The sequence below is a fragment of the Hypanus sabinus genome, chromosome 14 (genome assembly GCF_030144855.1).
Source record: "Hypanus sabinus isolate sHypSab1 chromosome 14, sHypSab1.hap1, whole genome shotgun sequence".
Lineage (NCBI taxonomy): Eukaryota > Metazoa > Chordata > Chondrichthyes > Myliobatiformes > Dasyatidae > Hypanus > Hypanus sabinus.
Genome location: NC_082719.1, coordinates 16,399,569 through 16,425,292, shown reverse-complemented (window position 1 = coordinate 16,425,292; position 25,724 = coordinate 16,399,569). Strand labels below are relative to the sequence as shown.

Here is a 25,724-nt window from a genome sequence, read left to right as displayed (position 1 = left end):
TCCACCCACTATCCCACCCCTCCACACCACCAACCAGCACTACTTTATCATTTCTTCTCAGTCACCATATGTACTTTTGCATTCAGTTTGGGTGAATCTAGGACTAGAGGGCCTGGATTGAGGGAAAAGATAATATGTTCAAGGAGCTGAGGAGGTATGTATTCTCTCAAAGGGTGGTGAGAGTCTGGAATGAGCTGTTAGCAGAATGATTTAACATTTAAATTCAAACTTAAAAGTAAATTAATTACTATATACTACCCTGAGATTCATTTTCTTGCAGCATTCACATTAGAACAAAGAAATACAACAGAATTGATAAAAAAAAACTACACACAAATAATGACAAATATTCAATATGCAAAGAAGACAAACAGTGGAAATACAGTACATTAAGAAAGAGTACATTCTGGAAAGCATCAAATTGGATAAGTATTCAGAACTGGACGAGATGCACCCCAGGCTACTGTGGGAGGCGAGGGAGGAGATTGCTGAGACTCTGGTGATGATCTTTGCATCATCATTGGGGAGAGGTTCCGACGGATTAGAGGGTTGCAGATGTTGTTCCCTTAGGAACAAGGGAGTAGGGGTAGCCCAGGAAATTATAGACCAGTGAGTCTTACTTCAGTGGTTGGTAAATTGATGGAAAAGATCCTGAGAGGCAGGATTTATGAATGACCTGGATGAGGAAGTGGAGGATGGGTTAGTAAATTTGCTGCTGACACAAAGATTGGGGGTGTTGTGGATAGTGTGGAGGGCTGTTAGAGGTTACAGCGGGACATCAATAGGATGCAAAACTGGGCTGAGAAGCGGCAGATGGAGTTCAACCCAGATAAGTGTGAGGTGGTTCATTTTGGTAGGTCAAATATGATGGCAAAATATAATATTAATGGTAAGACTCTTGGCAGTGTGGAGGATCAGAGGGATCTTGAGGTCCAAGTCCATAGGACACTTGAAACTGCTGCGCAGGTTTACTGTTTGGTTAAGAAGACATACGGTGCATTTACCTTCATCAATCGTGGGATTCAGTTTAAGAGCCGAGAGGTAATGTTGCAGCTATACAGGACCTTGGTCAGACCCCACTTGGAATACTGCGCTCATTTCTGGTCACCTCACTACAGGAAGGGTGTGGAAGCCATAGAAAGGGTGCAGAGGAGATTTGCAAGGATGCTACCTGGATTGGGGAGCATGACTTATGAGAATAGGTTGAGTGAACTCAGCCTTTTTACTTGGAGCGACGGAGTATGAGAGGTGACCTGACAGAGGCCTATAAGGTGATGAGAGGCATTGATCATGTGAATAGTCAGAGGCTTTTTCCCAGGGCTGAAATGGCTAGCAGAACAGGGCACAGTTTAAAGGTGCTTGGGAGTAGGTACAGAGGAGATGTCAGGGGTAAGTTTTTTACAGAGAATGGTGAGTGTGTGGAATGGGCTGTCAGCAACGGTGGTGGGGGCGGATACGATAGGTCTTTTAAGAGATTCCTGGATGGGTTCATGGAGCTTAGACAAACAGAGGGCTATGGGTAACCCTAGGTAATTTCTAAAGTACATGTTCGGCATAGCATTGTGGGCCGAAGGGCTTGAATTGTGCTGTAGGCTTTCTATGTTTCAAATAATAAATAAACAAGCAAAAAAATTAACAAATAAATAAGTAAATACATGCATATATACTACTGAGAAAATAAGTTCAAAACAAGTACATAGATTGTGCAATAAGTTCGGTGATGAGGTGAATTAAGTAATGCATGCTGGTTCAGAAGCCTGATGGTTGATGGGTACTAACTCTTCCTGAACCTGGTGCTGGACCTATGAATGCAAAAAGGAGGGAATCTGCAGATGCTAGAAATCCGAGCAATGCACACAAAATGCTAGTGGAACGCAGCAGGCCAGGCAGCATCTATAGGAAGAAGTACAGTCAACGTTTCGGGCTGAGACCCTTCATCAGGACTGAGACCTGAGATGTGGACCTCAGACTCCAGTATCTCCTTCCCAATGGCAGCAGAAAGAAGAAAGCACGACCTGTATGTGGTTGAGGGGTGAGGGGTGGGAGATGGTCTTGATAATGGATGCTGCTTTCTTGTGGCAGTATTCTTAGAAGATTGTTGGGAAGGCTTTCCTGTAAGGGATTGGGCTGTATCCATTACTTTTGTAGCACTGCTTTTTGAGCCTTTTCCAAGATTGGACATTCCAGGCCATGATGCTCTCCAGTGTAGATGTAGGAGTTCGTGAAGGTACCTCCATGTTCTATTGGTCGAAGCAAGCATAAGTAAATGGGTAGGAGGGATATGAAGAGCTATGGTCTAGGTGCAGGTTAATTGGACTAGGCAGAATAATAGTTGGCGTTGGCTAGGCCTGTTTCTAAACCGCAGTACTCTATGACCCTAATATTAATATCTAATATTTTTGTCTGATTATAGTATACAGAAGTACAAAGTTGATATTACAATTGGTCTTCAACCACCTGGCTTATCAAAACGTAAGCTATCTTTGCTTTAAGGATATTCGAAGGTTATTTCTCTATTACTCTCTGAGGAACTGAGTTGCAAAGACTCATAACTCGCCGAGAGAGAATAAAAACTCATGGCTGTCTTAAATAAGCATTCATTTATTTTTAAACAACAATTCTTTGTTTGAGGTTCTTCCACACAGGAAATATTCATTCCACATCACTCTGTAAAGACCTCTCAGGATATTTTACTTATCAGTCAAATCCTCATTCTTTAAAACTGTATCATATACTGTACCAGCTTGGTCTGTCTAACTTTTTAAGACAACGAATGATCTCTGGCATAGTTCAAATAAAGTTACTTCGGACTATTTCCAGTAAATAAATAAAATAATATAAAATAAATAAAATATAAGTGAATATCCTTCCTTAAAAAATGAGACTAAAATTGTGCACATCACTTCACATGTGCTCTCTATAACCACGCCATGTTTTTAATCAATTCCCTTGGTAAGTCTAATGATGAATCTTTTAACTTCCATACTAATTTTGGGTGCCTTCATGCAAGCTGTAGGTTTGAAAGCATACCTTAATTCTTTATCCAGATAGAGAGGGAAACAAACCAAGTTCCAGATTGTAGCTAGGTTTCGGTTAGCACATCCTGTGCTACAGTAAACTCTTTATAGTGTGGCGAGCATTTGGTCCATAATGACAGATAAGGAAGCTCATTGAACTCAACAACCGTTTCACTGTGATAAACACAAAACAGATGGGCACCATGACCCGGAGAGTGAACCCCACCAGTCTCATACAGACAGGGGAGGTGACCATCACACACCCCGGTTACAGTCAGGGTGACCCACAAATACACATGAGAATAATTGTATAACCCAAGCTAAATTGTAACAATAAATAAAATAAAACTTCCCACCATAATCCTACAAAAGCAGTTTTGCGCAAGTCATTAGAAATGTGAGGGTGGGCTATCGACCACACCTTCCCCAGCATGTCACACTGCCCCCCACCCGAGGGGTCAGCCATCTCGCCAACCTCAGAGTCCATATCAAAGTCCAAAAGTCCCGGTGAATGTCGACACAGCAAGAGGCAAGAGTCAGGGCATCCGGAGTGTCACTTCCTGTCTTCAGCCTCGCTGGGTCAGTGGTGGCGAAGGGCTGACACAGTGCCAGCCGGTCTGGTGCAGCACCACTACCTTCCACCGCTCAGGCAACCGCACCTGATATACCACATCGGAGATGCGGTTGAGCACATCTCTCGGCCCCTTCCAGTGGCTTCCCAGTCTGGGAGTAGTCTCTTCTTCCAGGAGGGGCAGTAGACCCACACTGGGGGCCCCACCACGTACTGTGGCATTGGCACCCCAGACTGGGAGCCCAGCCCCTTTCGGGACGTGCAGGTGTCCCAGCAGTGCACAAACAGCTTCATGTCCTGCCTGTACCCAAGCCAGTAGAAGTGTTTACGCAGCCTGCCCAACATCTTTGCAACTCCAAAATGGCCGGCCCCCACTAACCCATGCACCGACTGAAATGAAATGAAATATCTTTATTGTCATTGCATAGTACAATTTGTCATGCACTAATACAGCAAAAATGAGTTTGCAACTCTCGTACTCAATGCTATAAAACAATAAATAAATAAACAATAAATAAAATCAAGTAACCAGCCGGTACAGGCAACGTCCAGCAGTACAAAAGCGCAACTCAGATGCATGACAGCCATAAAACCAGTATTAAAAGTAACAATATAACAAATTTATGGATGATGCTTGATCGATTGGTAGTTCTGGGGAAAAATGCTATTTTTCAGTCTCGAAGTGCGGGCATGGAAACTCTTATAATGTCTGCCCGATGGAAGAATTTCAAACAGATGATTGCATGGGTGTGTACTGTCCTTACAGAAGCTTGTAGCTTTCCTTAGGCAGCATAAGCTGTAGGTGTCCTCCAGGGCTGGGAGCTGTGACCCGATGATCTTGTGTGTGCTAGAGACGACCCGCTGAAGTGCTTTCCTATCAGCTGCTGTACAACTGAGATACCACACAGAGATGCAGTATGTTACGATGCTCTCTAGGGTGCAGCGGTAAAAGGTCACCAGCATCTGTTCAGGTAGACCAGCTTTCTTCAGTGTCCTGAGGAAAAACAAGCGTTGCTGTGTTTTCTTAACTATTGTTGTGGTGTTAGAAGACCATGTAAGGTTTTCTGAGATGTGTATTCCCAGACACTCTCTCCTCTATGTCTCCGTTAATGTAGACTGGAGCGTACTCGTCAACCCGTGACTTTCCAAAGTTGATAATTAGCTCCTTAGTCTTTGATGAATTAAGAGACAGGTTGTTCTCTGAGCACCAACACACTAAGTTCTGTACCTCTGCTCTGTACGCTGATTCGTCTCTGTTGGAGATCAACCCGATCACTGTTGTGTCGTCTGCAAATTTGACGATGGTACTGGTGTCAAATGCAGGTACACAGTCGTAAGTGAAGAGTAAGTAGAGTACGGGACTCAATACACAACCTTGTGGTGTACCAGTGTTCAGGATAGTAGTGGAGGACAGGTGAGGGCCCAGTCACACTGCCTGTGAATGCTCTGACAAGAAATTCAGGATCCAGTTGCAGAGTGGTGAGCTGAGGCCTAGCTGATGGAGTTTGGAGATGAGCTTGCTGGGAATGACAGTATTAAAAGCAGAGCTATAATCAACAAATAACATCCTCACGTATGTGCCCTTTCCCTCCAGATGTGTCAGGACAGTTAAGAACTAATGAGATGGCATCCTCCACGGACCTGTTAGCTTTATAGGCAAACTTGTGTGAGTCCAGTGTAGCAGGGATAGTGGGAGAGGACCAATCTCTCATAGCACTTCATTATTGTTGGTGTGAAGGCAACCGAACACCAATAATAACGATCATTCAAATCGTTTAAGTTTGTTTTCTTCGGGACAGGCACTATGATGGCTGACTTCAGGCACTTGGGGACTGTTGCCTGAGATAGAGACCGACTGAAAATTTGTGTAAATATATCAGACAGTTGTTCAGCACAGTCTTTAAGTACCTGTCCTGGGATTCCATCCGGGCCTGCAGCTTTTCATGGATTGACCCTCTACAGTGTGCGCTGTACATCGTGTGTGCTCAGTGTAAGGGACTGTTCATCCTCTATGGCTGGGTTTCTTGCACTCCTCACATTGTTGTTAATTTCAAACCGGCCAAAGATGGTGTTGAGTTCATTGGCCAGTATGACATCACTGTGGGGGCAGACAGGGTTAGGATGTCAGTAATAGCCCTGATGCCTTGCCACATGGTCCGATTGTTAGCACTGTTGAAGTGGTCCTCTACCCGTTGCCTGTGGATGTCTTTGGCCTTTTTTATGCCTTTTTTCGGGTTTGACCTGGCAACACTGTATGCTGAGGCATCACCAGATTTAAAAGCATTATTGCGTGCTTTTAAAAGGGTAGCACCATAGTGGAGCCCCTGAAGGACTACCAGCCACAAGAGATGTCTGTCACCATTGGACAACTGCCACTGCCAAAATAGTAACCCGTCGCTCACCTCTAGCATTCCCCACTGCAAGTATAGGGCTTTGGTCTCTGGGTCCAGGTCACAGACCCTGCCCAATCCAGCTGTCATCCCACACTCAGCCATCCCCTTACCCTTCCCAGCATGGGATCATTTACCTGCTTGCTGCTCAGCTGCTGGTCCATGGTGGGGAGGTTGCCACTGGCTGTCATCTGAAGGGCCCTCACCGTAGCTTGCTCCCGGTTCAGCTGTGTCGCGTTGAGCCTCTGCCGGGGGCTGCTGTGAAACCAGCGGTGGTTGCTGCCCCCGCTGGGACTGCTTCCTGGAGCTGCCCGGCCAGAGAGCCACGGCTTCGGCACCGAGGTAGAGTGTTGCCCCCGACACATCCACATGGCCTCCCAACAGGACAGCAGGTCCAGGCCAAGGATGCAGGACTCACGGATGTTGGCGAGCCTCACCTCATGTTCCACTGTTTCCCCACTGCGATGCGCAGCCTCCTTTTCCCTCGCATCACCGCACAGTCACTAGTGACTGTTGCCAGCTGGACTGCGGTCATTGTCCACCCAAGTGGGGATGGGTGGTCCGTGTTGAGGAGAACACCAGGATGGAAGATAGTGATGGGTGCCCCTGTGTCCACCAACGCCCGGCATCTGATGCCCCCCACCACAAAGTCCACATATAAGCCCTGCTCTTCACCCAAACGGCCCACCTGGAGAGGCGACAATAGAGGGATTCTGCTGGGGTATTCAGGCAGCTCTGCCCACTTGGCGTTTCTCAATGGCTGCACTGAGCTGTGGTGTGGTGCCAGTGCGGGGAAGTACCGGGCCAACTGACCTGCCTCACCGCACTGGTAGCAGTTTCCTCCTCCGCCTTGGTTGTGTTCACTGCGTGTGTGGTGATGCTGGAACACTGAGGGCTAAAATTACTTCTGCCCTCTCAGCCTCGGCCAGCGCCTCATGCAGCGATGATGGTGATGTCAGCCGAACTTGCTGCTAAAGGCACTGTTGCATCAGCACGTTTACAAAGCCATGGAGGGCAAGCTCTTCTTGGGCCGTGGGAGGGAACTGGCTGCAGCTATGCCAAGCACAGTGGTGGAGACCTAACACCAGCGGAGCAGTGTGATTACGGGGCCATCATAGTGGCGCTGGAGCAGCATTTTGAGCAGAGGCATTGAGGGAACAACTGTGCAGCAGATGGCACCTTATGGGAGTGACCATAACCAGCTGGACCGCTGTTGTTGTCCACCCAGGCGGGGATGTCTGATCCATATTGGGGAGAACACCTGGACGGATGATAGTGATGGTTGACCCTGTGTCCACCAACGCACAGTAACTGATGCCCTCCACCTGTAAGCCTTGCTCTTCACCCAAGTGGTCTTCCCTGTTGTAAAGCTAAGGTTCTGTGCAATTGTAATTTTTCTTCAGGGAACCACTGAACCCAATGATGTTGACAGATGACCTTCACGACAATTCAGACTTTGGCCACAGGTGAGTCAAAGTCTGAGACTTCCTGTGGGTTGAATAGCTAATGGACAGTTTACTACCTGGTATGAACTAGCCCAATGTATACACCTTAGAATACTGGTAACTATAGGGAATAAAAATTGCTACTTGCTGTCACTTACACATGGGAGGGAGGGGAGCTGGGGGGGGGGGGGCTTTGGGGTTCTAACATTTAACTGTCGTTCATTCTTTGGGGGCACTCCTCTGTTTTCATGGATGGTTGCGAAGAAAAAGCATTTCAGGATGTATATAATATACATTTCTCTGATATTAAATTGGACTTTTGAACCTTTGAGATTTGCTTACCATTTCATAAATGCAGAAGCATTTCCTTCCTTCCGTTCATTGACTTGCTCCTTTTCCTTTTCCCTGTTCTCTTTTTTAATCTGTTTTTGCTTTTGTAAGTTTTCTTGTAAATATCTGTCTTTGCCTTCTTTCCATTTTTCAAATACCTATCAAAGAGAAGAAGTATTATTCCACTACTATTTCAGAATGAATGTATTAAATTATGTATATCTCTAGACTAGATAAATATGGTTTAGGAGAAAAGATGAACAACCCTATCATATTGCATATTTCTGATCAAAAAAGTTCAGGCAGTCTCTTACAAACCATGAACAATATTAATTCTATTGCATGCAGCAATCACAACATTTGAATTTAAATAAAAGCCATAAGAAATATGTGCTTCTGTGCCATTCAACAAGGTCATAGCTAATCTGATCTCCTCTACTTTCCAGTTTGGTTCACCTACATGACCGATTTTGATAACATTCTAGTGCGGACAATTATGGTGAGTCCTCTGAGAGATAAAATTCCTAAGTTCCTGAATGTTTCAGTGTAAAATAGCTGATACCTTATCCTCAAATTCTGTCATTAATTAGACCCAATCACCAGAGTACACAGATTCACCATGTAAGTATACCTTTCAAATTCCCTTCCAACCACATTCTACTTAATTGGACATATGTGTTCTATTTTCTGATAAGAAATCAATGAAATGAAACATTGTTACACTATCTTTAATGAAAGTAAATTATTTCTTTCACAGGCTAAAATGAGCATGAGAAGTCATTTGTTAGTGGCACAACATGACATTTAAAAAGAGCTCAGGTGTTTTCAGCTTTCTTTGGGCGAGCTGAAATCAGTGCAGTCACAACAAAAAAGGTGTTACTGTTGTCGGAGTATAACAGCGTTAGAGTGGTCTGGCTTTGGCTCAACAGGTTAGGCAACAATAGGCTTTGCAAGCATTGGCAGAGGTTTTCAGTAAGTAAGAAAGAAAGTTTAGAACGTAGTAGATTGGGAGGAGATTTTATAAAGCTATACAAAATTATGAGGGAAATAGATAGGGTAAATGCAAGCAGGCCTTTTCCACTGAGGTTGGGTGGGAGGACAACCAGAGGTCATGGGTTAAGGGTGAAAGGTGAGAAGTTTAGGAAAACATGAGAAGAAACTTCTTCACTCATAGAGGGTTGTGATAGTGTGGAATGAGCTGCCAGCACAAGTGATGCATGCAACATCAATTTTAATGTTTAAGAAAAGTTTGGATAGGTACATGGATAACAGGGGTATAGAGGACTAAAGTCCTGGTGCAGGTCAATGGGAGTAGGCAATTTTCAACAGGAACTAAATGGGCCAAAGTGCCTGTTTCAGTGCTTCTCTACGACTCTATTACTGTGGAGTAAAGGGAATTACAGAGGCCTGAGAGAGGAGCCAGCCAAAGTTGATTGGAAGGGGACACTAGCAGGGATGATGGCAAAACAGCAATGGCTAGAGTTTACTGGGGAAATTTGAAAGGCGCAGGATAGATTCATCCCAAAGCTGAAGAAGTAGCCTAAAGGGAGGATGAGGTAAATGTGTCTGACAATGGAAGTCAAAGACAACATAAAAGCATAACAAGGCATATAAAATAGCAAAATTTAATGGGAAGATAGAGGTTTTAAAAACCAACAGAAGAAAACAAAAAAAAAAGCCATGAAGAGAGAAAAGATGAAATATGGTGTTAACCTAGCCAATAATATAAAGGAGGATACAAAAAGTTTTTGTCAGATATATACAGAGAGACAGGACTGGAGACCAGACCACTGAAAAATAACTCTGGAGAGAAAGTAATAAGGGATAAATAAAAGGCAGAGGAAGTTAAAAAGTATTTTGCATCAGTCTTCACTGTGGAAGACTCTAGCAGAATGCCAGGAATACGAATGTTGGGGGCAGAAAAGTGTTGTTGCGATTATTAAGGAAGAAGTGCTTGGGAAGCTGAAAAGCCTGAAGTTAGATAAGATACCTGGACCAGAGGGACTACAACCCAGGGTTCTGAAGGAAGTAGCTACAGAGATTCTGAAGGCATTAGTAATGATCTTTCAAGTATCACTGGATTCTGAAATGGTTCCAGAGGACTGGAAAATTGGAAATGTCACTTACCTCTTTAAGGAGGCAGGGATGCAGGAGAAAGGAAAACATTGGCCAGTTAGCATGGAACCAAGTCAGCATGGTGTCCTTAACGGAAAACTGTGTGACAAATCTGTTGGAATTATTTGAGGAAATAACAGGCAGAATAGACAAAGGAGAATCAGTCGATGCTGTTTATTTGGATTTTCCAAAGGTCCTTTTCAAGGTATCACACATGAGGTTGTTTAACAAGGTAAGAGCTCTTGATATTACAGGAAAGGTAGTAGCGTGGACAGAAGATTGTCAGGAGTCAAAGCATGGGGAAAAACGGGCCTTTTCTGATTGGCTGTGACTCACTAGAGGTGAGTTGGTGCAGGAGTTGGTGTTGGGACTCCTTTGTTTCACGTTGTATGTGAATGACTTGGATGAAGGAACTGATAGCTTTGTGGCCAAGTTTTTTGTACTAGCGGTAGACCAATCGATTCGAAGCGAGAAAGAGCTTCGCACACGTCCGGGGAAGAGTTTCAAAAAGGACTGATTTTAAGGGATCCGCACATTAGCAGTGGAACAATCAATTCGTGATTCATTAGCAGGGCAAATAAAAATAAAGCAGGGTCAAAGCAGAGTGGCCATTGTGTGAGCGGACCAGTGTAGGAGTGGGAACTTGAGGCTTTGGCAAGGAAGTATAGGTAAGTAGCAAGTAAGGCTTTTGTGGTGGTTGAATAAAATGTCACTAAATTACGTCATCATTTGGTCGCACCTGGAATTTCCAGTTGGCAGATGATTTTCCTCCACATTACTCTGTCCCAACACTTGTTGTTAACGTTGTTTTGATCCTTTATTGAGAGTGACATATTAGAAAATCGTGTACTTGGCAGTTTACAGCAGTGATTTGCCTTCTTCCAGGTGAGTTTAAAGATAAACTACAGCTAATTAAATAAAGGGATAAAGCTGGATCAGGTGATGTTCTGCAGCTGCATGAGCTGGTAGACCCCAATGTGGTTCCTGGTGACCACATCTGCAATGGGGAGGGGGGGAGCTACTGCACAGGACAGAAAGAAGCTCCAGAGGGTTGTAAATCTAGTCAGCTCCATATTGGGTTCCAGCCTACAAAGTACCCAGGACATCTTCAGGGAGTGGTGTCTCAGAAAGGTAGCATCCATTATTAAGGACCTCTAGCTGTTACCATCAAGTAGGAGGTACAGAAGCCTGAAGGCACACACTCAATGTTTCAGGAACAGCTTCTTCCCTTCTGCCATCCGATTCCTAAATGGACATTGAATTCTTGGACACTATCTCACTTTTTTAAATATACACTATTTCCTTGCTTGTAACTTTTTTAATCTAGTCATATACGTATACTGAAATTGAGTTACTTGTTTATTTATTATTTTTTTAAATTTTATTAATTTTTTTTTCTCTTCTAGATTATGTATTTCATTGAACTGCTGCTGCTAAGTTAGCAAATTTTATCATGCCGGTGATAATAAACCTGATTCTGAAGTGTTGGCTGCTCGAGGAATTCAGGCTCAAACCTGGAATCTGAGCTTCAAACACTATGGCTCATCAGGTAGGGAGAGAGTTACCGGGATTCTCTATTTCAGGAGGTAGTCTCACCCATTAGATTAGCTGCCTCAAATTCGGTCTGTGGTCAGTTTCAAGAGGGTGTGACTGTGAGTGAGGTGGGTAGCGGGAGCCAAGAGACAGTGCTGGAGGAGCCTCAGCCAGGGAGCTTGTCCAATAGATCTGAAATTTTTGCTCCCTGTGTAGATAACAGTGGGGGCTGTAAAAAAGATGAGCAACCTAACTGTGACACTGTAGTTCAGGGAGCTATTCAAGAAGGGGGAAAGAAGATAAATATAATGGTAATTGGGGATAGTATAGTTAGGGGGAAAGACAGAATTCTCTGTCACAAGGATAGTGTCCTGAAGGCTGTGTTGCCTGCCTGGTGCCCAGGTTTGGGACATCTTATCTGACCTGCAGAGGAATTTGCAGTGGAAGGGGAAAGATCCAGTTGTTGTGGTCCATGTGGGTACCAACGACATAAGTAGAATGAGGAAAGAGGTTCTACTGAGGGAATTTGAGCAGCCAAGGACAAAATTAAAGAGCAGAACCAAAAAGGTGAGGTAGTAACCTCTGGATTACTACCTGAGCCACGTACAAATTGACAGATTTGATATTAGAAGAGTTAAGAAGATTAGAGAGTTAAATGTGTAGCTCAGGGATTGGTGTGGGAGAAGTGGTTTGAATTCATGGGAAATTAGCACCAGTATTGGGGAAGGAGAGAGCTGTACCATTGGGATGGGCTCCAACTGAAATGTGATGGGACCTAGATCCTAATGAACCGCATAACTAGGGCTGTGGATAGGGCTTTAAGCTAAGTATGTTCAACAGACTGCAGAAATATGGATAAAGTGAAAAAGGAAAGTGTGGATAAAGATAAAGAAAATGTAAAAGTTAAAAAAGAAAAAGTAAGAGTGGAGTGAAGAAAAGTCAAGTGCAAGAGTAAGAGATTACAAGATTTTAAAAGCACAATGAGTATAAGGGCACTTTTTTGAATGCCCGTACGATTCAAAACAAGGTCAGTGAACTTGTGGCTCAAATAGCAAGGTGGCGAGGAATGGAATTTAAATATCCAAGGACATCGGGTAATACGGAAAGTTAGGCAGGAAGATAAGGGAGGTGGAGTAGTGCTCTTACTTAAAGAGGATGATCTAAGGAGCAGTATGTTGAATCCATCTGGGTAGAGATTAGGAATAGTAAAGGGAAAAAAAAATCACTGGTAGTTGTCTATCAACCACCAAATAATAACATCACAGTGGTACAGGCAATAAACAGAGAAATATCTGAAGCATGTAAGAATGGAGCAGCAGTTATCATGGGGGACTTTAACTTGCACATAGATTGGGTGAATCAAGTTGGTCAAAGCGGTCTTGAGGAGGACTTCATAGAATGCATCCACGATGGATTTCTTGTACAGCATGTTACTGAACCTACAAGGGAATGTGCTATCTTAGATCTGGTCCTGTGCAATGAGACAGGTAAAATTAGTTATCTTGTGTTAGGGATCCTCTTGGTCACAGTATGATAGAATTTCTCATACAAATGAAAGCTGCAATAGTTCGATCTAAAACCATTGTATTATGCCTAAACAATGGAAATGAGGGAGGATTTGGCTAATGTAGACTGGAAACAGAGGCCATATGGTGGGGCAGTTGAGGAACAAAGGAAGAGATTTTTCACAGTGCTTAACAAAATTATATTCCATTTAAAAGCAAGGACGGTAAGGGTGGGTAGAGCCAGCTTTGGATAACTAAGGAAGTAAAAAAAAGGCATCAAACTAAATGGTCTTATAATAATAAGTATACTGCTTTGGATACTGTTGAAGGCATACGACCGAACAGTGGAAAACAGCAGCAATCGGTTCTCTGGCACTGAATCTCGTGCTGTGGTTCATAAGGGAAGGTGGGGGGGGGGGGGATAGATAAGAACTGCAGTAGTGGTGCAGGATTCCATAGTTAGAGGAGTAGTCACCAGACATAAAAGAAACACTCTGGATGGTATGCTGCCTCCCAGATGCCACGGTCTCTGATCCACAGGTTAGGGTGAGCAGCCAGAGGTCTTGGTACCTATTGTCACCAATGACATAGGTAGGAAGAGGGAGGAGGCCTGAAAGAGAGAATTTAGAGATCTGGTAGAAAGATTAAATGCAGAACAGCCAGAGTTGTCATCTCTGGATTGCTGCATGTGACATGTGCTACTGAGGTTAAGAATAGGATGATCAGGCAAATGAATGTGTGGCTGGGGAACTGGTGCAGGGGACAGGGGTTCAGATTTCTGGATTTTGGGATCACTTCTGGGGAACGTGTAATCTTCACAAAGGGTGGGTACGCCTGAATCCAAGAGGCACCAATATCATAGCAGGTAGGTTTTCTATAACTGTTGGGAGAGTTTGAACTTATTTGGCAGGGGGATGGAAAACTGAATGATAAGGCTGAGGATGGAGCAGTAAGCATACAAGCAGAGGCAGTGTGTAATGAGACTGTCATAAAGGACAAGTTGATGATAGGGCAAAATTGCAATCAGTGGAATAAGTTGCAGTGTAATGAGAATAAATTCTATAAGAGTGACAAATACAAGACTAAAGTTATTATATTTGAATGCATACAGTATACGAAATAATGTAGATAGTCTTGTACCACAATTTGAGATTGGCAGGTATGAGGTTGTGGGCATCACTGATTCGTGGCTGAACAAAGATTATTGTTGTAAGTTTAATATACAAGGATACACTTTGTATTGAAAGGGCAGGCAGGTAGGCAGAGGGAATGGCATGGATCTGTTGGTAAAAATTAAATCAAATTCTTAGAAAGTGGTGACATAGAATCAGAAGATGCAGAATCATTGTTGTTTGTGTTAAGGAACTGCAAGGGTAAAAGGACCCTGGGATGTCTTTTTAGAGCAGCTTGTGGTTGAGCCCACTAGGGGATCAGCTATTCCGGATCGGGTGTTGTGTAATGAACCGGATTTGAATAGGCAGCTTGAGGTAAAGGAGTCCTGAGAAAGAAGTGATAGAATATGATAGAATTCACCCTGCGATCTGAGAAGGAGAAGCTAAAGTCAGATGTGTCAGTATTACAGTGGAGTAAAACGAATTTCAGAGGCATGAGGGAGGAGCTAGCCAAGTTGATTAGCAGGAAGGACAGTAGAGCAGCAATGGCTGGAGTTTCTGGGAGTAATTTGCAAGGCACAGGATAGCTATCCCCCCTCCCCAAAGAGGTATTCTGAAGGCAGGATCACACATGTGTGCTGACAAGGGAAGTCAAAGCCAACATAAAAGCAAAAGAAAGGGCATATAATAGAGCAAAAATTATCGGGAAGTTAGAGGATTGAGAAGTTTTTAAAAACCAACAAAATACTAAAAAAGCTATAAGGAGTAAAATAAAGGTAAGCTAGCCAATAATATCAAAGAGGGTACCAATATATATATATATAAATAAAGAATAAAAGAGAGGCAACAGTAGATATTAGACCACTGGAAAAATGTTGCTGGAGTAGTAATGGGGGTGCAGGGAACAAGGAAATGGTGGATGAAAGAATAAGTCCTTTGCAACAGTCTTCACCGTGGAAGACACTAGCATTCTGCCGGAAATTCAAGAGTATCAGGGGGACAGAAGTGAGTGCAGTTGCGATTACAGAGGAAAAGGTGCTTGAGAAACTAAAAGGTCTGAGGTTTGCTAAGTCACCTGAACCAGATAGATTATACCTGAGGGTTCTGAAAGAGGTAGCTGAAGAAATTGTAGAGGCATTTGTAATGATCTTATTTGATTCTGGCATGGTTCTGTGGACTAGAAAATTCAAATATCACTCCACGCTTCAAGAAGAGAGGGAGGCATAAGAAAATAAATTATAGGCCAGTTAGCCTGATCTCACTGATTGGGAAAATGTTGGAGTTGATTGTTAAGAAGGAAGTTTTGGGGTACTTGGAGGCACATGATAAAATGGAAAATCTTGTCTGACAAATCTGTTGGAATTTTTTGAGGCAATAACTGAATCAGAAAATTTGTGGCTGACACCAATATGGGGAATGTAGTGGACAATGAGGAAGACTGCCATGGCTTGCAGCAGGATCTGGACCAGCTGGAAAAATAGGCTGAAAAATGGCAGATGAAGTTCAATGCAGACATATGCAAGGTCTTACACTTTGGAAGGACTAACATGGGTAGCTCTTACACAGTGAATGATAGGATACTGAGGAATGTGGGAGAACAAAGGGATCTGGAAAAATAGGTCTATAGTTCACTGGAAGTGGTCACAGATAGGGTCATAAAGAAAGCTTTTGGCACATTGGTCTTCATAAATCAATGCATTGAGTACAGGAAATGGGATGTTATGTTGAAGTATAAGACCTTGGTGAAGCCTATTTTGAAGTATTGTGAGTCACCAACCTACTGTTGGCCAGAAGAAACTTCAGTCTGATCAAGGATAGAGGAAGCAGACAAGCCAGTAGTCTTTGTTCACCCCCCCACCCCCATTTTGTGGACTCTGAAGTTTCTTGCTCTTGGATAATCTAATCAGAGCAACTGAATGTGGACCACTGGAGGCTTCAGGTAATGATCTGCTAAACCTGAGACCATTCTCAGAGGAGTAGCTATTTGTTATGTAAAATGCCAGTCCTACAATTGGTAATCTCATTAGACTCTGCCTGGGTTGCCTCATTTAACTGGTTTGGACCAGTCAGAGTGTAAAGACACAAATACACAAGGCTGGGGTGGGTAGAGCCATGAAACAATGTTGGCTGTAGCCCTGTACAATGACCAGTAAGAAGGTGTCCCAGGTAGGTCAGGGATGGAGATCCAATGGTTCAATTGATGAGGAACAGTATAAGACTCAGGAGCTCCAAATACGCAGGGGCGATAACTCTCCAGCAGCCAGAGACCAACCATCGCAGAAAAGGAGGATCCCACGGACACATGGAGATCAGGACCATGAGGAACGCCTGGCCAATGTAGATTCTTTTCCTGGGTAATATCTTTTCTCTTCATCAACTGTTCATGGAGGGTCAGGGAACTCTGGTAGGGTACACACCAGAGACAGTTTGTGAATCCACATGCTTTTAGTTGAAACAATAGAAGTTACTTGTCGGTAACTACAGATTCTCTGTGCCTCACTGATCATTATTACAAGAGGTGATTCTTCTAACTCTACAGAAAAGATGTAAATAAGGTTGAAAGAATATAGAGAAAATTTACAAGGATGTTGCTGGGTCTGGAGAACTCGAGCTATGTAGGTTAGGACTTTATTCCTTGGAACATAGAAGATTGAGAAGAGTTTTGATGGGTATACAAAATTATCTGAGAGAAGATCTGGTAATTGAGAGGGTCTAAAGGATTTTCTCAAGAATGTTAGGGTTAACATATGAGCTCTGGATCTCTACTTGCTAGAGTTTGGACGAATACAACAGGAATTTCATTGCAACCTATCTAGCAACTATTGCAAGTTCTGGATAAAGTGCATGTGGAGAGAATGTTTCCTACAGAATCTAGCACCAGCGACCCAGAATTGAGGGATGTTCATTTCAAACAGAGATGAGGAAAAAAATTCTTTAACCATAGCCACTGACAGCTGTGCAGGACAAGTCTATTTTTAAGGCAGGAGTCAATAAATTCTTGATTAATCGAGGAGTCAAAGGTTACAGGAAGAAGGTAGGAGAGTGGGAATAATAAAAATAAACATGAGGGAATGGCAGAGGATACTCGATGGGTGGAATTGCCTCATTCTGCTCCTATTTCTTTTGATCTTTTGATCTAAACCCTTTGGTAAAATAGACCTTTCAACCTTTTAGACCTTTTAATTTAATCAAAAAGCTGTGATTGCCTTTTTTGCTTCTTCCTTCCTCACTTCTTTCTCTGCCTCTGCTTGTTGCTTTATTTTCTCCTCTTCTTTCTTCTTCTGATAGGTTTCTTGAAATGCATTCTTCTTTCTTGTCTTCCAGGCCTCAAATGATGCCTTTGCTTCTTTTTTGTTTGCAATATTATTCTTTAATAGAAACAGAGCAATTAGCTAAAACATTCATATTCATTGTTGCAATAACTTCAGAAAGAAATAATAAAATCAAAGAATCAAATCAAGCTATTTGATATATAATGGATTCCAGTTAATTGAGCATATTGGGACCAATACATTATGACCCAATTAAGTGTCAGCCCCAATTAGCAGAAGTTACGGATTTCATTGAACAAGTTACAACTACTGCTAGTTGAAAGTAGTTCATCCTCATCCTCAATGTTGAAAGAAATTCATACACATCTAATGCCCTCAAATCTTTTTGCTCCCTGGATCTGGAGTACCTTGTAGACTGTTCTGGCTGCCTAGGGAGTACATGGCTATTATTATCACAGCCGTGTATATTCCGCCCCAGGCTGATATTGACCTGGCTCTCAAGGAACTGTACGAGATCTTCAGCACCCAGAGGCTGTACACCCGGAGGCTGCTTTCATCATTGTCAGAGACTTTAATTGAGCATCACTGACTTCAGTCAGAGAAGCTCGATTAAAATCTCTCCAAAGTTCTGTCAACACATCCAGGTGAGCACACAGGGAGATAACAGACTCGACCACTGCTACTCACCCCTCCACAATGCTTACAAAGCACTCCTCCATCCACCATTTCTCTCCTTAGTGCATTTTAGTTGACTTACTTTGTTTTTAAAAGCTCCCCGTCCTTTAATTTCCTACTAATTCCTACTCTATTATACACCCTCCCTTTTTAAGTTTTATGCTACATTTCACTTTCCTTGTCAACCACAGTTGCCTGTAGAATACCGCTTCTTCTTTGAAACGTTTCAGTCCTGCACCTTCCAAAATGCTCCCAGAATCTTCAGTCATTGCTACTCTGCCATCATCCCTACTAGTTTCCCCTTCTAATCAACTTTGACCAGCTCCTCTCCCATATTTTTGTAATTCCTTTTATTCCACTGTGATACTGATAAATCTCACATTACCTTCTCCCTCTCAATCACTACCTCCTAAGGGTTTATTTCCCTTCAGCTCGCTAATCAAATCTGGCTCAATACACATCCCCCAATCTAGAATTGCCTTTCTTCTAACCACAAGCTGCTCTAAAAACCCAACTTGGAGGCATTCTGCAAATTCCTTCTCTTGGGATACAACACCAGCCTAGTTTTCAATTTACCTGCATTTTGAAATCCCTCATGATGACCATAACAAGTGTCTTTTTAAATGCCTTTCCTATCTCTTGTATCCCATGTCTTTTTTACACTAACAGTTTCTTAACTCTAAACACAAGAATTCTACATCTTCTGATCCTTTGGCACCTCTTTCTTAGGATTTTATTTATTTTTTAACCAACAAAGCCAACTCCACCCCTCTTCCTGTCCTTTCTAATACAATGTGCATCCCTGGATAATATATATTCATTTGCGATGTTCTTTCAGCCATGACATCATACCAATCAATCTCTAACTGATCATCTTCCTTGTTCCATAAACTGCGATCATTTACATATATTATTTTTGTTCAGAGATACAATGCAATATCAATCTGCACTGCCCAGCAACCCCTGACAATCCCAATTTAACCATAACCTAATCACAGGACAATTTAGAATGACTAATTAACCTCTTTGATATGTCTTTGGACTGTGGGAGGAAACTGCAGCAAATGGAAAAAATCCACAGATTCCACGACGAAGATATACAGAGATTCCTTAGAGGCCACCAAAGCTGAAAGCTGAGTGTCAAGCTGTAATAGCTGTGCTAACTGTCATGCCTCAGAATCTAATAAGTATTACACCTGTATTCATCAGTCTTTTCAGTTTTGCCCCATGATACCAGAAGTAAAATTTCTAAACACTTTGTCTTTTCATTTATTCTGGAGACTTCATTAAGCTCTCTCACATTCTCTTTCCTTTTTACTTTATCCTCACTTTTCCAAACTGTTGAAACTACTATTTAGTTTAAAGATATTTTTCAATCCATTCCACTGACTACGATTTTGCCCTATCATCTGGCTACCCTTCCATACATTACACACTGCATCTAATTGTATACCAACTGCCCTATTACTCCAGTTCCCATCCCCATGTCAAATTAGTTTAAACCCTCCTGATTAGATCAAGCAAGCCTGTTCACAAGGATACTGGTCCACCTTGAGTTCATGTGCTAACAATTTATCTTCTATATTTGAAACAGAAATTGCTCATAAGAGGGGCATACCTTTAAGGTGTTGGGAGGAAAGTATAAGGGTAAGTATGCTGGGAGCATTTAAGAGGTTCTTAGCTAGGTAAATTAATGTGCTGAGGATATGGATATCGGTCAATCCTTGCTGACTTGATTTGACATAAACAATGCATTTCATTGTATTTTTACTGTACACGTGACAAATAAAGTCAATCTAATCCATGATATGAAAGACAAGCTGAGGGGTAAGATAGATCGATGATGGAAAGGGCCAATAAATGGTATGAAGGACAATGAATCAGCCATGAAGGAACAGACTCAATGGGCGAAATAGCATAATTATGCTTCCATGTTTTAATGTCTTATGATGTAAGAAGCTGGGAGGTGAGAGGCTGAAGAGGGAAAGTGCTGAAGAAGAAGGAATCTGATAGTCTTCTCAAAAGTTGCTCATGGAATAAAGGAAAAGAGGTAGGTAACCAGAGGGACGTGGTGGGCAGGTGAGGAGTTGAGAGGGTGATTAGAATAGGGGGAAACATCAAAGGAGGAGGGGTGGGAAGCAAAGCAGAGTGGTTTCCTGGAAGTTAGATAAATCAATGTTCATGCCATCAGGTTGGAGTCCAGATGGAATATGAGGTGCTGTTCCTCCAACTTGGATTTGGCTCCAGTAGAGGAGGTCACAAACAGACATGTCAGTGTGAGAATGGGAAGCTGAATTGAAATGGGTGCCCTTCCGGAGATCCTGCTTGTTGTAGTGGACCTACAGGTGCTCAATGAAGCAGTTCACCAATCTGCATCAGGTCTCACCACAGTTGAGGATGCAAGATACAATAAATGACCCCGAAAGATCTATAGGTGAAGTGTCACTTCACTTGGAAGGACTCTGCTGTCCATCTGTCCCAACCCACAGACCTTTATCCTAGCATTCATCCCTGCAACTGTGACAAGTGGTATACCTGTCTACACCTCCTCCCTAACAACAGTTATAACACTTTCCACTGTCCAACTCTTTTAGCTTCAGCTCTTCACCTCTCACCTTCAAGCTTCACACATCATTCATCCACCTTTCCTTTAACCTGATCTCACTTACCTCCTGTCACCATGTGTCTTTCCCCATCTGCTTATTCCAGCATCTGTCCTCTTCTCTTCCAGTCCTTTTGAAGGGCCTCAGCCTGAAACATCAACTGGTACTTCCCTGCATAGAACACCTGCAGTATTTTTTGTGTTACCTGCATGGATTCTATTTTGTGTTTTCTGTCAGTTTTGTCTCCATTTTCTCTATTTTCTCTTTAACTTCCCTTCTGAACTTAGAGAACTCAACTAGGTCCTCACTTTGTGAAGCAGAAGTAGAAGTGATATTTTCTATTTGACTATTTATAGCATGTGATTTTAATGCATATATTAAGGATCAGTGTAGGGAGAACTTTTGAGGTGCATCTACGAAAACATTTTGACATGATATGTAGGCATATTAACCAAAGCAAGAACTTTGCTTGGAGAAACACACACAAAATGCTGGCGGAACACAGCAGGCCAGGCAGCATCTATAAGGAGAAGAACTGTCAATGTTTCGGTCCGAGACCCTTCGTCAGGACTAACTGAAAGGAAAGATAGTAAGAGATTTGAAAGTAGAAGGGGGAGGGGAAAATGCAAAATGATAGGAGAAGACTGGAGGGGGTGGGATGAGGCTGAGAGCCGGAAAGGTGATTGGCAAAAGTTATACAGAGCTGGAGAAGGGAAAGGATCAAGAGACAGGAAGCCGAGGGAGAAAGAAAGGGGGAGGGGAGCACCAGAGGGAGATGGAAAACAGGCAGAGTGATGTGCAGAAACAGAGAGGAAACAAAAGGAGGGGGGGAAACTAAATATATCAGGGATGGGGTAAGAAGGGGAGGAGGGGCATTAACGGAAGTTAGAGAAGTCAATGTTCATGCCATCAGGTTGGAGGCTACCCAACTGGTATATAAGGTGTTGTTCCTCCAACCTGAGTGTGGCTTCATCTTGACAGTAGTGGAGGTCATGGATAGACATATCAGAATGGGAATGGGACATGGAATTAAAATGTGTGGCCACTGGGAGATCCTGCTCATATCAGAATGAGAATGGGACGAGGAATTAACATTGACTTCTCTAACTTCTAGCTTCACACCAACCCCTCCGGTCTTCTCCTATCATTTTGCACTTCCCCCTCCCCCTCCTACTTTCAAATCTCTTACTATCTTTCCTTTCAGTTAGTCCTGACGAAGGGTCTCGGCCCAAAACGTCAACAGTGTTTCTCCTTATAGATGCTGCTTGGCCTGCTGCGTTCCACCAGCATTTTGTGTGTGTTGCTTGAATTTCCAGCATCTGCAGATTTCCTCATGTTGAATTTGACAATAGACAATAGGTGCAGAAGTAGACCATTCGGCCCCTCGAGTCTGCACCGCCATTCTGAGATCATGGCTGATCATTCACTATCAATACCCAGTCCCTGCCTTGTCCCCATATCCCTTGATTCCCCTATCCATCAGATATCTATCTAGCTCCTTCTTGAAAGCATCCAGAGAATTGGCCTCCACCGTCTTTCAAGGCAGTGCATTCCACACCTCCACAACTCTCTGGGAGAAGAAGTTTTTCCTCAACTCTGTTTTAAATAACTGACCTCTTATTCTCAATCCATGCCCTCTGGTACTGGACTCTCCCAACATCTGGAACATATTTCCTGCCTCAATCCTATCAAATCCTTTAGTTATCTTAAACGTTTCAATCAGATCCCCTCTCAATCTCCTCAGTTCCAGTGTGTACAAGCCCATTCTCTCCAATCTCTCTGCGTAAGACAGCCCTGCCATCCCAGGAATCAACCTAGTGAATCTACGCTGCACTTCCTCAATGCCAGAATGTCCTTCCTTAAACCTGGAGACCAAAACTGTACACAATATTCCAGGTGTGGTCTCACCAGGGCCCTGTACAAATGCAAAAGGACATCCTTGCTCTTGTACTCAATTCCCCTTGTAATAAAGGCCAACATTCCATTTGCCCTCTTCACTGCCTGTTGCACTTGCTCATTCACCTTCATTGACTGATGAACTAGGACTCCTAGGTCTCTTTGCATTTCTCCCTTACCTAACTCTACACCGTTCAGACAATACTCTGCCCTCTTGTTCCTGCTTCCAAAGTGGATAACTTCACATTTATTCACATTGAATGACATCTGCCAAGTATCTGCCCACTCACCCAGCTTATCCAAGTCTCCCTGTATTCTCCTAACGTCCTCTTCGCATGTCACACTGCCACCCAGTTTAGTATCGTCAGCAAACTTGCTGATATAGTTTTCAATGCCCTCATCTAATTCGTTGACATAAATCGTAAAGAGCTGTGGTCCCAATACAGAGCCCTGTGGTACCCCACTAGTCACCTCCAGCCAGTCTGAGAAACACCCATTCACTGCTACCCTTTGCTTTCTATCTGCCAACCAGCTTTCTATCCATGTTGAAACCCTGCCCCCAATGCCATGAGCTCTGATTTTACTCACCAATCTCCTATGTGGCACATTATGGAATACCTTCTGAAAATCTAGGTACACAACAAATCTGGCTTACCCTCATCTAACATCCTTGTTACACCCTCAAAAAACTCCAACAGATTAGTCAAGCATGATTTGCCCTTGGTAAATCCATGCTGGCTCGGCCTAATCCTATTACTGCCATCAAGATATGCCATTATTTCGTCCTTAATAATGGACTCAAGCATCTTCCCCACGACTGACGTTAGGCTAACAGGGTGATAGTTCTCCGTTTTCTCCTTCCCTCCCTTCTTGAAAAGTGGGATAATATTAGCCACTCTCCAATCTTCAGGAACTGATCCTGAATCTAAGGAACATTGGAAAATGATTACCAATGCATCCGCATTGCTTGGAGATGTAGTATTTTTTCCAGTGTTAGGCATTTCTATCCTGGAGCCATGATCGCCTATGCCATATGACACAGCAGATACAGTAATAATGATGATCGTGATCACCCTGCGGAAATGATGTTGCCTTTGTGGCCTAGGTTTTCCTCTCATTAGTAAATAAACCTCCATCATATATCCCCTCAGACTCTGACACTCTAGGGAAAACATTCCAAGTTTGTCTAACCTTTCTTTATCATTCATACGTTCTAGGAAGTTTTCCACATTTGGCAGAAGGAGCATTCCATCGCCGTAACTACAATTCCACTACACAAATCAGAAAAATAATAAAAACAGCTGCTTAGCCTCCTCACTTATAGTGAAACATGGCACTTACAGCTTAAACACAGCCACTCCTAAAAATAGCCACTGCACTCCGTTCTGTCTTCCAAGTTATAGGCTGATGTACCTCAAATGAGCCAGTCTTGCTGCAATACACTGCTCTGTTTCCCAGCTTGGAAATGTTTATTTGTTTTGGTCCATATCCTTCTCTAACTTTCCTATCCATGTACATGTCCTAATGTTCTTTATATGGTTGGCATGGACATGGTGGGCAAAATGTCTATATTTAAATATTTTTTGGAAATATAGAGTAAAATATTGCAATGAATTTTTTGTATATTTCTTAAAATTGAACAATCCCTTTACTTTCCTGATAAATTTCAAAATTAATGTTTTAATGTTGAAAGTAGCAGTTTTATGTAATAGAACATTGAACCATTGGGAATAAATCAATAAACCTGTTCTCTCTTCACATTTTCCTGTTGTACTTTCAGCTTTCGATGTCTCTTATTTTCAGAAAGAACTTGTCTTTTCCTTTCCAGCCACTCCTGTATGATATTAATAAATACATGTAAATTATTGGGAGCTAAGCACAGATAAAATATTCCCAAGGTTTACTGAATTAAAGTCATTATAAAAATCTTAGCATTAATAAAAAGATAAAAAAGAAAATGCATTATAAACTAGATTATCATGCAGATCATTGACAGCACTGTTTCCTGTGGCACACTATTAGCACAGGCCTCCAGTGAGAGAGGCAACAATCTACTTCCACTCTCCAAAGTCAATGCTGAATCCATTTTGCTACTTCATCCTGAATGCCAAGCAATGAAGCCTTTTTGACCAGCCACTCCTGTGGGAGGCTGTCAACACCTTGCTAAAGTTCACATGGACAATGACATCTCTTTCGCTCCAGACCTGCTGAAGGGTCTTGGCCCAAAACATTGACTGTACTTTTTCCCACAGATGCTGCCTGGACTGTTCTTCCAGCAATCTGTCTGTATTGCCTGGATTTCCAGCATCTGCAAATTTTCTCTTGTTTGTGACAATGTCCATGCCTTTCTTCGTCAGGTTACCTGGTAATCTGCTTGAAAAACTATATATTTGCTTAGACAAGACCTATCATGCATAAAGCCACGTTGATTATCCCTAACTAGACCCTGTATATCCAAATACTTAAATATCTCTTAAAATGCCTTTCAAGAATTTACGCATTACTGATGTCCAACTCACCAGCTTAAAATTTCCCAGCATATTCTTAGGTACTCTGTTGTACAACAGAACAACATTAGCTATCCACCAGTATTCCGGCATCTCACTTGTGGCTAACTTTGTGAAAGTCCCATGCAATTTCTGCACTAGCTTCCCACAAGGTGCTGGGAACACCTAGCAGGCCAAACAGCATCTATGGAGCAAGTTTCATAGAGTCAATGTTTTGGACCGAGTCCCTTCATCAGTTGATTGGACTTCTAGGATCTGCAAATTTTCTCGTGTCAGGGAACACCTTGTTAGGTCCTGAGATCTTAACCACCCTAATTTCGCTCAAGGCAGCTAGCACTTCCTCTTCTATAATCTGTATATGGTCCATAAACTCACTGCTGATTTGACTCATTTTTATATGGAGCTGGCTGAGTTGACACTGCTCTGCAGATTTTTCCAGTCCTGTGCAATGGGCCCTCAATACCTGACTAAAGTCTCCCATGACAGCATCAGGGTACACCATATCGTGCTTTTAATCATGGTGCACTTTGTACAAGGTATGACTATAACCACTGGAATTTTTCCCCTCAATGCTCATTGGCTTCCATTTTACTGGGGCTCCTTGATCTATGCTCAGCCAAGTGGTCCTTGAGGTCAAAGCTAATCACAATTACAGTATCTAATTCCAGAATTAAGATCTTTGGTACATGTTTGGACCAAAGATGAATTTGACTGGTCCTGGTGAAATGAAACCTGAGCATGTGTAAATAAGTT

General features: G+C 42.8%; 1 protein-coding gene across 7 annotated transcripts in view; it reads right to left on the bottom strand.

Moving 5' to 3' along the window:
• The window catches only part of LOC132404568 (microtubule-associated protein 9-like), a 226,389-nt gene that overhangs the window by 38,033 nt on the left and 162,632 nt on the right, over positions 1-25,724 (bottom strand). For 6 of the 7 annotated variants that reach the window (XM_059988794.1, XM_059988793.1, XM_059988797.1 and 3 more), the window contains 3 exons: positions 24,209-24,298; positions 17,225-17,386; positions 7,766-7,911 (listed from right to left, as the gene is read on the bottom strand). In XM_059988794.1, the coding sequence (XP_059844777.1) occupies positions 7,766-7,911; positions 17,225-17,386; positions 24,209-24,298 (398 nt within the window). The remainder of the gene's footprint in view (positions 1-7,765; positions 7,912-17,224; positions 17,387-24,208; positions 24,299-25,724) is intronic. The other variant, XM_059988795.1, reaches the window with a different exon arrangement.